Raw genomic sequence first — 13768 nt, forward strand, 5'->3', positions numbered from 1 at the left:
CAAATTCCATACTGGTGACCCCACAATAGGGATAAAACTTTTTCGCAAAAGGGAGTTTAAAAAGACTCGTGGCCACTCATTAAATATTAGAAGAAAAGAAGTTTAACCTTAAACTACGTAGAGGGTTCTTTACTGTAAGAGCGGCAAGGATGTGGAATTCCCTTCCACAGGCGGTGGTCTCAGCAGGGAACATCGATAGTTTCAAGAAACTATTAGATAAGCACCTGAATGACCGCAGCATACAGGGATATACAACGTAATACTGACATATAATCACACACATAGGTTGGACTTGTGTCTTTTTTCAACCTCACCTACTATGTAACTTTACCACATGACAGCTGATCACAATGTAAACACAAGCTGATTATTACCTTTACTGAAGAAAGGGTATGAAGAGTGGATAACCAGCTTGTGTTAAAGGGACATCTAGACTGATAATCAAGGCAATCAGTATCCTGAGTATCAGTGCAGTCCCAACAGTGCCCAGCAGTGCTGCCAATCAGTACCACCTACTGTATCAGCGCTATCAGTGCCGCCTCATCATTGCCCATCAGTGAAGGAGAAAAATTTGCAAAATTTTATAACAAGCTACGAAAAAGTTTTTTTCCCCCATTTGTTAAAGTGATTGTAAAAAGGTAAAAATGTTTTTTTTTTTTTTTTTTAAATAACAAACATGTCATCATACTTACCTCCACTGTGCAGCTCGTTTTGCAGAGTTGCCCCAAACCTGCTCTTCTGGGGTCCCTCGGCGGCTCTCGCGGCTCCTCCCCATGTCTGATAACCGCCTAGGAGAAGCGCTTCCCCTGAAAGGGTTACCAGGCGTGTGTGCTCCCGAGTCCAGCATTCGGCGTCCATAGAGGCCAAATGCAGGACTCGGCCCCGCACATGCATCATTGGATTTGATTGATAGCAACGGGAGCCAATGGCTGTGCTGCTATCAATCTATCCAATCAACAACCGAGAACCCCGGGCAGAGAGACAGCGCGTCCTCGAGGGGTCAAGTTGAGGGGTCAGGTAAGTAAAAACAGGGGGCTGGTCACTTAAAGCATAGGATACATTAAGGTGAAAAAAAACAAAAACAAACACACACAAACCTTTACAACCCCTTTAAGCAAAAAATAAAAAAAAATCTGGTGGTGATTAAATACCACCAAAAGAAAAAAAAAAAGATGAACATGTCATATAAGTACAGTGTTGCATGACCGCACAATTGTCATTCAAAGTGTGACAGCAGCATCACTATGCATTTTCCTGAAGAAGCCTGAATAGGTGAAACATGTTGAACAACATTATATGACTGTATAGTATGCTTTTAATCTAAAAAAAAAAAAAAAAAATTGTAACTGTAATTTATACTAAATATTTCTGTGTTATACACCTGAAAAGTCCCATATTTTCAAATATGATATGATATAATGATAAAAAAAAAAAAAGAGAATTTTTTTTCTCTATTAGCTACCGTATATACTCGAGTATAGGCCGACCCGAATATAAGCCGAGGCCCCCAATTTACCCCCAAAAAAACTGGCAAACTTATTGACTCGTGTATAAGCCGAGGGTGAGACATGCCTGTCCATCCCTGTGTGTGTGTCCGTCCCTGTGTGTCCGTCCATCCCTGTGTGTCCGTCCATCCCTGTGTGTGTGTGTGTCCATCCATCCATCCCTGTGTGTGTGTGTGTCCATCCATCCATCCATCCCTGTGTGTGTGTGTGTCCATCCATCCATCCATCCCTGTGTGTGTGTGTCTCCATCCATCCATCCCTGTGTGTGTGTGTCTCCATCCATCCATCCATCCCTGTGTGTGTGTGTCTCCATCCATCCATCCATCCATCCCTGTGTGTGTGTGTCTCCATCCATCCATCCCTGTGTGTGTGTGTCTCCATCCATCCATCCCTGTGTGTGTGTGTCCGTGTGTGTGTGTGTGTGTGTGTGTGTGTGTGTGTGTCCAGCCTACCTGTGTCCCGAGCCGTGTTGCCTCCTTGCCTCCGTCCCGTGCCGTGCCTTGCCTCCGTCCCGTGTCGTGCCTTGCCTCCGTCCCGTCCCGTGCCGTGCCTTGCCTTGCCTTGCCTTGCCTCCGTCCCGTGCCTTGCCAGGATCGCCGCTCTTCGTCGGCGCCTCGGCGGCCATTCTAAAATTCAAAAGCCCCGCCTCCGCCTGTGATAGGCGGAACACTGAATTTCCCAGCAGCCTGTGTTCCGCCTATCACGGACATCGTCTCATCCTCGTACTACGGACGAGGATGAGACGATGTCCGTGATAGGCGGAACACAGGCTGCTGGGAAATTCAGTGTTCCGCCTATCACAGGCGGAGGCGGAGGCGCGGCTTTCAAATTGTAGTATGTCCGCCGTCTGTCTGCTCGATACGCTGATCGAGCAGTCAGACGGCGATGACTCGAGTATAAGCCGAGGGGGGCACTTTCAGCCTCAAAAAAGAGGCTGAAAATCTCGGCTTATACGGTATATGAAAAGCACGCTTTAAAAACGCTGTACACAACACACAAAGAAAAATAAATAAAAATAATAATGTTAACAAAAAAAAATAAAAATATAGGATTTTTGTACTCACCGTAAAATCCTTTTCTCTGTAATTTACTGACGGACACAGCTCCTCTCTGTAACTAAATGGGTTGTTTAGCCTGCCATTAGGAAAACTAGGCAAAATTGTTACACAATACGGACCTTGTGCTAAGCAACCCTCCCCGCTGCTCCCAGCAGACTCAGTACGTCAACAAGCAGTATAACGTAAAGAAAAGGAGGGGCGGGTGCTGTGTCGGTCGGTGAATTACAGATAAAAGGATTTTACGGCGAGTACAAAAATCCTATTTTCTCTTATATTCACCGACCGACACAGCTCCTCTCTGGAACTAAATGGGACGTCCCCAAGCAGTGCCAAACGAGGGGTGGGAAAAAAAAAAACAGCATAAAAACTTCAACCACCATGGCAAGTGGGAACTAGTGAAACTAAACCCACAAAAAACAGCAGTGTACAGAAAAAAACACAGCCATAACCGGGCCTTCTCAACAGGAGAGATTCCCAACACCGCAACCTTATTGCGGAAGTAATGCAACAGTGCATTAAACAGTACTGCGTTTTTATCGAAAAACCAGGAAAAAAAACTAAAATTGCAACTACATGGCCACCTGCAAAACTTTGCAGCCAAAACAGGCATCAGCCGATGCACTGACGTCTACCTTGTAGAACTTGGTAAACATATGGACCAGGTCGCCGCATTACACACCTGAGCAACAGGCGCTTGGTGTCAGAAGGCTCACGACGTTCCAATTGCTCTGGTAGAGTGGGCCGTGACTGGAAAGGGGGGCACCTGCCCCATCAAGGCATAGGCTTTGACTACAATCTGTCTGATCTACCTGGAAATTGTGACCGACGAGACCGCCATACCCTTCTTTGGACCAGCCACCGAAACAAACAGTGAGTCTGACTTCCAAAAGGGAGCCATGGCAGACAAGTACACCCTCAGAGCCCTAACCACATTGAGAGCGTGAAGGGCCACCTCTTTGGGGTGCTTTGGCTTAGGACACAACGATGGTAATACAATGTCCTCATTGATATGGAAAGCCGAGACCACCTTCGGTAGAAAGGACGGTTGCGGACCTAACACCACCTTATCCCTGTGGATGACCAGATAGGGCGACTTGCAGGACAAGGCCGCCAATTCCGAAACCCTCCAGGCCGACGTGATGGCCACCAGAAAAACCACTTTCTGTGTAAGAGTCAACAAGGGAATCTCCCTGATATTCTCAAACGGCGGCTTCTGAAGCGCCGACAATTCCAGGTTCAAATCCCACGGAGGAAACTGAGGGACTACATGCCGCACCCCCTGAACAAAGGTACTCACTAATGAGTGAGGCGCCAGGGGTCACTGGAAAAAAGACAGCCAGAGCTGAAATTTGCCCCTTGATGGTGCTCAACGCCAACTTCTGGTCTACACCTTGCTGAAGAAACAGCAGGATCCTGGATATAGAGAAGGAGCGCGGATGCCACCCTTTCTCCTCACACATGGAGATAAAGCCTTCCAGGTACGATGGTATATCTTCCTTGAAGAAGATTTCCGCGCCCTCAACATAGTTGGAATCCCCGAGTCCGACAGACCCCGGTTCCTCAACACCTGGCTTTCAATAGCCATGCCATTAAAGCCAGCGATGGTAAAGCAGGGTGAAAGATTGGACCTTGAAATAAGAGGTCCTCCCGCAGCGGCAGCCGCCAGGGAGCGTCTGCTACCAGACGCACCAGGTCTGCGTACCAGGGCCGCTGAGGCCAATCTGGGGCCACCAGGATTACTGGGATCCCCTCGGCTTCCACTCTGCGCAGCAGGCGTGGCAACAGTTTCAGTGGAGGAAAGGCGTAGATCAGCTGGTACTGATCCCACGGAGCCACCAGCGCGTCTGACGCGTCTGCCCACGGATCTCTGGTCCTGGAAACGAATCTTGGTACCTTCCGATTGAGACGGGAGGCCAATAGATCCACATCTTGTGTGCCCCACTTCAGGCACAGCAGCCTGAATATCTCCGGATGCAATGCCCATTCTCCTGGGTCCAGCATCTGACAACTCAGATAGTCCGCCTGCCAATTTTCCACCCCTGGGATGTAAATGGCCGACAGGGGCGGTACGCGTCGCTCTGCCCACCCGTGCAGCGGCTGAGCTTATTGTTTCCCCTTGGTGATTTATGTACGCCACAGCCGTGGCGTTGTCTGACTGTACTCTGATCAGACACCCTTGAAGACTCATTGACCAAGTGTGGAGGCACAGCCTGATCGCTCTCAATTCGAGCAGATTGATCGGCAACTTGGATTCCTCCGTCGACCAGAGGTCCTGAACCGACTGAATCCCCATCACTCCACCCCAGCCGGACAGATTGGCATCCGTAGTGATCACCGTCCATTTCAGAGGAAGGAACGATTTTCCGGACTGAATCACCGGGGACCTCAACCACCAGATCAGGGGGTCCTTCACTGGTTGGCTCACCTGGATCTGCCGATCCAGGGACAACGGATATTTGTCCCATTTTGTCAAAATCTCCTTCTGCAGTACTCTGGTGTGGAACTGGGCATAAGGCACTGCCTCGAAGGAGGCCACCATGAGCCCCAGTACCCGCATGCAAAAGCGGAGTGGCGACCACTTGCGGTCCATCAGTAGATTGACTGCCGATCTGAGAGTCAGCAATTTGTCTGAGGGGAGAAAAACCCTCGCTTCCCTGGAGTCCAATAGTAAACCCAGGTACTCCAGACGCTACGGCTACGATCACCGACTTCTTTAGGTTCAACAGCCACCCAAATTCTTGCAGGATCTGCATGGTGATCGCCACATCCTCCTCTAACTCTGAGGTGGAAGATGCTCTCAGAAGGAGATCGTCTAGGTAACCCACGATCGCAATCCCCCGCTGCCTCAGCAACGCCAATACTGGAGCCAGTACTTTGGTAAAGACTTGGGGGGCTGATGCCAGGCCAAAAGGAAGAGCCACAAACTGGTAGTGGGCTCCCCAACTGCCAAACGCAGAAATTTTTGATGCCGAAGGCATATGGGTATGTGCAGGTACACATCCTGGATGTCCAAGGACGCCAGGTAGTCCCCTTGATAGAGTGCAGTGACTACTGAGCGAACTGATTCCATTCTGAAACTCTGCACCTTCACAAACTGATTGAGGGCTTTCAAGTCCAAGATCGGACGTACCTCTTCCTTCTTGGGAACCACAGATTTGAGTAGAACCCCTGGAAGCTTTCCGATTCTGGAACCGGTACAATCACCCCCCTGATTCAGCAAGTCCCTCACCGCCCCTAACAGGGCCTCCCGGCGAACCGGGGATACGGATATGCTGGAGGGGAAGAATCTGTTTGGTGTCCAAGAGAGAAACTCTATTTTGTAGCCTGAGGAAATCAGATCACAGACCCATTGGTCGAATAACCAGGAAGTCCACCGGGCTGCAAACTCCTGAAGACGACCCCCCCACCCGATATGTGGGTGGGGGCAAACCTTCATGCGGTAATACATTTGTTTGCAGGCTTGCTGTTCCAGGGACGCTTCTGACCGTCCGTGGGCGTCCTGTCGGGCTGGGTGCGTTTTGACGAAAAAGCCACGTGTGAGCGGAAAAGGAGGGCCCTTGCCTGCGGCGTGGCTCCTTAGCCTTCCTGGCCTGTGGGAGTAGGGTACTCTTACCACTAGTGGCATTTTTAATAATGTCATCCAACGAGGCTCCAAAGAGCCAGTCGCTAAGGAAGGGAAGATCCGTCAGGGCTTTCTTGGATGCCTGGTCAGCCGACCAGCATTTTACCTAAATTAGGTGCCTCAGCACCACAGCTGACACTGAAGCCCTGGATAACAGAGGGAGAGTATCCAGGGCCACGTCACAAACGTACTTAAAGTGGTTGTAAACCCTTACAAACCACTTTGACCTACAGGTAAGCCTAGATTAAGGCTTACCTGTAGGTCCAAGCAATATCTCCTAAACCTATATGGTTTAGGAGATATTTGCCCGAAAACGGGCACCGCTGTCTACGGCGCATGCGCCGTAGACAGCGGCGCGCAGGCGCACTAAGCGCGGCATGGAGAATGGAGCTGCCGCGCGTGTCGACTCCCGTGCGCATGCACGGGAGTGGCGGCTTCGCCGAATGACAGCGGCTGAGCTGCGAGACGCCACCAGCAAGATGGATGCGGCGGACTACAGGGGACAGCGGTGACTTCGCTGGCTCCTGTGTCAGGTAAGTGACACATAATGAGCTACTATGCGATGCATAGTAGTCCATTATGCTTTGCCTTTGCAGGGAATGAAAGAGGAAGTAAACCCATCAGGGTTTACTTCCTCTTTAAGGCCTTGCACTAGTTGGTCTGCTAGCTCCATGCAGACAGGGGAGGCGTTTTGCTCTCCCAATTAGCGGTGCAAAAGTTTTGCCCACTCAGTCAGTGTCTGTGACGCCAGTGCGGATGCCAGTACAGGTCGCACTGCTGACCCCACAACCGTAAACAAGGAACGATCCACCGCCTCGGCCTTCCTGTCCGTGGGATCCTTGAATGCAGGAGTCCCCTCAACCGGGATCGTGGTTACTTTATTTAACCTAGATGCTGGGGGGGTCCACAACCGGAGGAGCCGACCATTTCTTGAGAAGGCTTTCCTCAAAAAGGGTAACGCACCGCCAAATTTTTGGGGACCGAAAAGGTCCGTTGCGGGCGACGCCATTTCCTGTAGATGAATTTGTCAAAGTAAGTCAAATACGGGAACACCTTAGGTGAACGTGCTGGCTTGCGGGACCCAAAGGGGACCGGTACGTCAGCAGAGGGATCCGCTGGCTCCTGAATCTTCAGGGTATCACGCACAGCTGCGATAAGTGCTCCAACTAGCGCTTTATCGCACACGGACCCTGACGGTGACTCATCCTCACTGTGCGAACAGTCCTGGTCAGCCACGTCTGATAGGTCAGAGCAGGGGTCACCAGCCGCAGCAGGGCCCGAGTCTGCCTCAGAGCTCTCCCCAGAGGACTGGGGGGGGGGGGGGGGGCAGGGGCCTCTTATGGGTACCTTTACTACCACGCGCCCCCCCTATTTTTGCAACAAAAGCGTTAAGGACCGCCGTCAGGGTGCCCATGTGCACAGCGCCATCCGCAGGTGACCGCAGATTTCGGGGGAAGAAACACCAGTTTCTGAAGCCATGCTGGCCCTAGCCTGTCTGCCACCTGCAAGGGGACTTAGGACAGTGAAGGTCCTGCCCTCCTGCTGCCGCTGCGTGGGGTACATAGCGCCGGACTCACCACCCTGGGGCGTTCTGTGAAAGCCACTAGCAGTGCCTGTAGTCCCTATGGAGGTTCCCAGTTGCAGAGTGGAGAAAACTGTGTCGGCAGCAGCTGTCTATAACAGCGGTAAAACGATCTGCAGAGCTAGCTTCAGCGTTCAGCAACGAGCCATCCAGCATCCTGTACACACAGTGGACACAGGACACAGCAAGTGAGAGCACATGCAATGCTACCACAAGAGAACAGCGGCGAAAAGAGCGCTCAGGCTTCAAGAAAATGGGCGCCAATATAACTAATAGGAGACCCCAAAGAAGATGACTGCTGAGACTCACAAGGGGAATACAGTCTGTCCCACATCCAAGATGGCCGCCGGACAGCAACATGCGGTGACAGAACAAACCTAGCACAGTGCTGCCTGCCTACAGCCAGAACAACCTCCACAGACCCCTTTGGGACCCCCCAGACCAGGACCAACGCCAGCCGCACAGAGCCCCCCCAGGTGAAAAAAACCAGCGAACACACACACACAGCGTATGCAGCCACCCCCCTCAGAGGGGGGAATGAGGGGGGATAGGGAGGTGAGATGGCCTGTGAATCGATCCCCCAGGGAATGCCCAGCTGCTCACCCCACCGAAGCAGGGAGAGCCGTACTTACCAATCCTGAACAGCTGGGAGACATTCCATCACAGACCTACTCCTGCGCAGTTACAGGGTAGCTGCTGGCCCGGTATACTGTGATCCAGACAGCAGTCGCCCGGTCATATGTATACCCCAGAGCATTGAAGCTCACCGACCACCTCTGGAGCATGAGGTATGTCGTGGCCTGCCGAGCCTCAGCTGCGGCCTGCACACGCTCGATGGCCGGACTGGGGAGACTACAAGGATTTAATTAACCAGCCTGTCACCCAGCCGGCAGTTGATGGATGATCCTGGGATCTTCTATCTTGCGCAAAAAAAACATCAAACCTGCATCAAAAGAATAGACCACAAGGGCCCGCAGGGTTCCTAGCTCATTCTCCTTACTAGGCAAAATAAAAACTGAGTCAGCTGGGAGCAGTGGGAAGGGTTGTTAGCACAGGGTCCGCCCCCTGGGGCGGGACTAAAAGTTCTGTGTATTGTGTAACAATTTTGCCTAGTTCTCCTAATGGCAGGATAAACAACCCATTTACTTAGAGAGGAGCTGTGTCGGTCGGTGAATATAAGAGAAAATGCAACGGCCTGATGTGAATGCAGCCTAAAGTCAAGAGATCCCGCTTCCTAAATAATCTTCTGTATCCAACACTTCCAGAGGTCTGGTCCCCCCCCCCCCCCCCTACACTCTGTGGTTCCTCCCCTGACCCCTTATGTCCCTACAGGACACAGTAATAAAGCAGGGGGAGGCAGATGGAACCACAGAGAGTGCGGAGGGGGAACCAGGTATCTGACATGCTGGCAAGCGTGTTGAATGCGTTCAATTGGGAACTCTGCAATACAGAAGAGCAGCGGCACAGATCAGTATTAGCAGGGTCCCTTTAAAAATGTATATACTATATATACTGTACCTGCTTGGCAAGTCCGTTTATAATTTATTGCTAATTAAAAATCAGTTTCCACTTCAATCCGCAGCCGGCTATGATATTCTGTTGCTGCCAAAAAAAAAAAAAAAAAAATTAAATGTTGCTTGCTTGTAACCATAGCAACAGTAGTGTCTGTGCACAGACTCTCATCGTGTGACTTGCCCACATACACAGGTACTGAGCTCTGCACTGAGGGGCGGCTGTCCTCCATCTGAAAAATACTAGTCGCCTGGCTGGGGTGGCGTCGGTATTGTTTGAATCTCTGACCCAGAACAGTTGTGACTTTACTTGTTATATTCTGGTCCCAGGACGGTGAATCAGAAAGTAGTGAACCCAGGGATAGCCAGGCAATGAGCATTTTCAGATTGGCTATGTAAGCCTGCATAGCTCTCAGAACTGCAGCTCTGGTGATATACGGAGAGAGTACATCTACACTATATTACCAAAAGTATTGGGACGCCTGCCGTATATATATATATACACACACATCAATATTGAGTTGGTCCACCCTTTGCAGCTATAACAGCTTCAACTCTTCTGGGAAAGCCGTCCACAAGGTTTAGGAGTGTGTCTATGGCAGTGATGGTGAACCTTGGCACCCCAGATGTTTTGGAACTACAGTTCCCATGATACTCAACTATTACACTGCAAAGTGCATGAGCACTATGGGAAATGTAGTTCCAAAACATCTGGGGTGTCAAGGTCTGCCATGACTGGTCTTTGGGAATGTTTGACCATTCTTCCATAAGTGCATTTGTGAGGTCAGGCAATGATGTTGGACAAGAAGGCTTACTGGTCCAAATCATTCAGTTGGGGGGGGGGGGGGCGGGGGATTATGGTGCAGGATTCGTTTTCAGGGGTTGGGTTGGCCCCTTAGTTCCAGAGAAGAGAACTCTTAGGGCAGTGATGGCGAACCTTGGCACCCCAGATGTTTTGGAACTACATTTCCCATGATTCTCAACTACACTGCAGAGTGCATGAGTATAATAGGAAACGTAGTTCTTTGTGAATGGCCCCGTTGTTTCCTGGGACACACACATGTCCCAGAAGGCAACAGGGCCACTCGCCGAAGAGGAGGAAGAATTGAAGGAACAGCGCCGCGGAATAGGAAGAGACAGGATGGCCCTCCACTTTAAAAATGTTTAAAGGTTACCAGTTTAGAGTTGCAGATGAGGTCAGCGCTAGAATTATTGTGTTCGCTATAACATTTGTGGTGATGCCTCACATTAATAAAAAAAAAGAAAATGCAGCAAGAACGCATCAATAACGGACCTGTGTTATGTTTTTAATACAAAAATAAATTTAAATTAAAAAACAAAAAAAAAAAAAAAACACACATTTGCATTTTCGGCACCATTATCACCACCTTTTCCTCTTATCTGCAAAATGCCAAGGATGCCGTTTTTGTCCAAATATGTTTCGGCGGCCGAAATCCCGCCCCCCACGCTCCTCCTCCTGCCACACCACGGACACCATTACCATACACTCAGACCGGCCATGACCTCTCACCAGCAGTGGTGAAGATAGACATTAGGTCACCTGGGGGGCAAAGACTCGGTTTGGTGCCCCCCCTCCCCTGAGAGGATGTCGTCAGTAATTATTTATTTTCATTTCTTTTTTTTCCTTTAGATTTTTAACTTTACTATTTATAATATTATTTGCATTTTTTTTTTAGGGCTTTGGTGAAATATCAGAGGTCTAAACAGACCCCGAGGTCTCACTTTTTTTTAGCCATAGAAAGGGGTGGAGGACAGACTCCCCAGTATGTTTCTCTTTTGAGGGTCTCAACTGCAGCCTCTGACATACCAATGTGATGTGCACATTATTTAGTACGAGACATGGTACAAGAGAGAGACGGTCAGAGGCTGCAGACCTGGTACAAGAGAGAGACGGTCAGAGGCTGCAGACATGGTACAAGAGAGAGACGGTCAGAGGCTGCAGACCTGGTACAAGAGAGACGGTCAGAGGCTGCAGACCTGGTACAAGAGAGAGACGGTCAGAGGCTGCAGACATGGTACAAGAGAGAGACGGTCAGAGGCTGCAGACCTGGTACAAGAGAGAGACGGTCAGAGGCTGCAGACCTGGTACAAGAGAGAGACGGTCAGAGGCTGCAGACCTGGTACAAGAGAGAGACGGTCAGAGGCTGCAGACATGGTACAAGAGAGAGACGGTCAGAGGCTGCAGACCTGGTACAAGAGAGACGGTCAGAGGCTGCAGACCTGGTACAAGAGAGAGACGGTCAGAGGCTGCAGACCTGGTACAAGAGAGAGACGGTCAGAGGCTGCAGACATGGTACAAGAGAGACGGTCAGAGGCTGCAGACCTGGTACAAGAGAGAGACGGTCAGAGGCTGCAGACCTGGTACAAGAGAGAGAGACGGTCAGAGGCTGCAGACCTGGTACAAGAGAGAGAGACGGTCAGAGGCTGCAGACCTGGTACAAGAGAGAGACGGTCAGAGGCTGCAGACCTGGTACAAGAGAGAGACGGTCAGAGGCTGCAGACATGGTACAAGAGAGACGGTCAGAGGCTGCAGACATGATACAGGAGATGGACGTAAACCATACCCCATGGGGACACAGACAAGAAGACATTGATAGTACAGGGAGGAAGGGTTTGCACTTCTGACAATGTTTTTATGGCTGGAATTGGTGGGAGAATCCCTTCCATGTGTTTCAGAAACAAAGTGAGGCGAAGAATCCTTCCAGTGGTGTCACAGAAAACAGGAAATCTCCCTCCAGGGGGTGGGGGGGGGGTTACAGATGCAGGAAGTGAGGGGAAGTAAAGAGCAGGCAGAGTGTGTAGAACAGATGAAGGTTGGATGTTGACATGCTGAGCCATGTGCTTCCCCTGCATGTCCTCTGTGTGTTATGGGCGGGATGAGGAGGATGGAACCTCCTGATAGCACAGCAATCCTCTCCTCTATACACAGCTTCCCCCCCCCATACCTGTCCGGTGCACACAGCCAGAGGGGACCCAACTACAGATCCGACTTCATCTGTCCACCTGTCTGTCTGCACACTACCGACACAGCGCCCCCTACCGTACGGAGGACCGAACAACCACCAGCCTAAAAGCACAGACACACTAGATCCACGTGATTTGCCTCCTTAATGAATAAACGGAACCGGGTAGATGTCAGTAATCAAAGCGTCATATTTTAATATGTATGACGCCACTGACTCACCCCCCGGGCCAGAAGAGTTCCTTCCTAGCCCTCCTTTTGCCACAACCAACATGGCGCCCGGTGGCTGTGTGGTCCAGCCCACTTCCGGCCGCCTCCAGCAACATGGCTCACGCAGCGTCCCTATGGCAACGGGTTGTCTTTCCGCGCAACTTTATTGAGGTCACTGACGCATAGACAGAGGCTGCAGCCCGAGGCAACGGTGCACCATGGGAGTTGTATCCCGGGGTGACGCTTCATGTGTGTATTTATGACATATCTGCGGCGCCGTGTGTGTGTGTGATGGAGGGGGAGGGGAGGCATGGCGGGGTGTCTGTCTCATCATCATCATCCTCAATGGAGGAGACTGCGGTGACCGAGACAGCCTGCATCCCTCCCATCATCTTCATGATTCACCCCCCCATCATCATCTTCATTATTCACACCCCATCATCTTCATTATTCACCCCCCATCATCATCATCATCTTCATCATTCACCCCACTCATCATCATCTTCATCATTCACCCCCCTCATCTTCATCATTACACCCCCATTATCATCTTCATCATTCATTCCCCTCTCTCCCCTTCATCATCTTCATCATTCACACCCCCCCTCCATCATCATCATTCCCCATGTATTGCACGCTTCATTATGACATGTCTATACATGCAGTATCATCACTGACATGATTGGGATCTGTATACACTTCATATACATATATGTACTAAACATTTCCTCATTAGGTTTCTGTGCATGTTTATTTTACACATTTATAACAATTGCACTATAAACAGTTCTATGATTTGTTTATATATATATACACACACACATACCGTATATATACACATACCGTATGTAAAGCACATTTTATCAATAAATGCTCATGTATGCAAATTTCACACACACGTGTACTGAACATGTCTCATTAAAATAGTATGCATGCCGATTTTACACATATCTGGAAATTACAGTATAAGAACCAATATATATATATATATATATATATATATATATATATATGTGCCACACACATGTTTCTTCATCTCATGACATTTGCCTGCACTCCGATTTCACACATGTATTTGTATATTGCTCTGTCTGTATTGCTATGAGTCAGTGTGGAATATAGAGACTCCGAGATAGTAATATTGTGTAGGCTGATCTATGTCAACTGCAATATGTCTATAGATTTCTATAATATACATTATTTATATATATATATACATATATGAACATAGATGTTTGTAGAAAGGTGTATATTTATCTGTCTTATGATGTATACTTCATACTATTGGTAAAATGTA

General features: G+C 49.6%; 2 protein-coding genes across 14 annotated transcripts in view; one reads left to right on the top strand and one right to left on the bottom strand.

The window, feature by feature from the left end:
* The window catches only part of CUTA (cutA divalent cation tolerance homolog), a 38265-nt gene extending 25715 nt beyond the window's left edge, over positions 1-12550 (bottom strand). The window contains exons 1-2 of one of the 3 annotated variants that reach the window (XM_077484730.1): positions 12245-12384; positions 9286-9369 (exon numbers count right to left, since the gene is read on the bottom strand). Coding sequence is in view for 1 of the 3 variants with exons in the window: in XM_077484727.1 (XP_077340853.1) it covers positions 12484-12535 (52 nt within the window). In the remaining 2 variants the exon portion in view is untranslated. Of the gene's footprint in view, positions 1-9285; positions 9370-12244; positions 12388-12483 lie in introns of those variants that run through there. The other 2 variants (XM_077484727.1, XM_077484729.1) reach the window with 2 other exon arrangements.
* A 35-nt stretch (positions 12551-12585) lies between these two features.
* The window catches only part of SYNGAP1 (synaptic Ras GTPase activating protein 1), a 562775-nt gene continuing 561592 nt past the window's right edge, over positions 12586-13768 (top strand). For all 11 annotated transcript variants that reach the window (XM_077484719.1, XM_077484711.1, XM_077484717.1 and 8 more), the window contains exon 1: positions 12586-12720. In XM_077484719.1, the coding sequence (XP_077340845.1) occupies positions 12690-12720 (31 nt within the window). In that variant the 5' untranslated portion in view covers positions 12586-12689. The remainder of the gene's footprint in view (positions 12721-13768) is intronic.

The sequence above is a fragment of the Lithobates pipiens genome, unplaced genomic scaffold (genome assembly GCF_037356315.1).
Source record: "Lithobates pipiens isolate NorthernLeopardFrog02 unplaced genomic scaffold, aLitPip1_a1.2 Scaffold_1, whole genome shotgun sequence".
Taxonomy (NCBI): domain Eukaryota; kingdom Metazoa; phylum Chordata; class Amphibia; order Anura; family Ranidae; genus Lithobates; species Lithobates pipiens.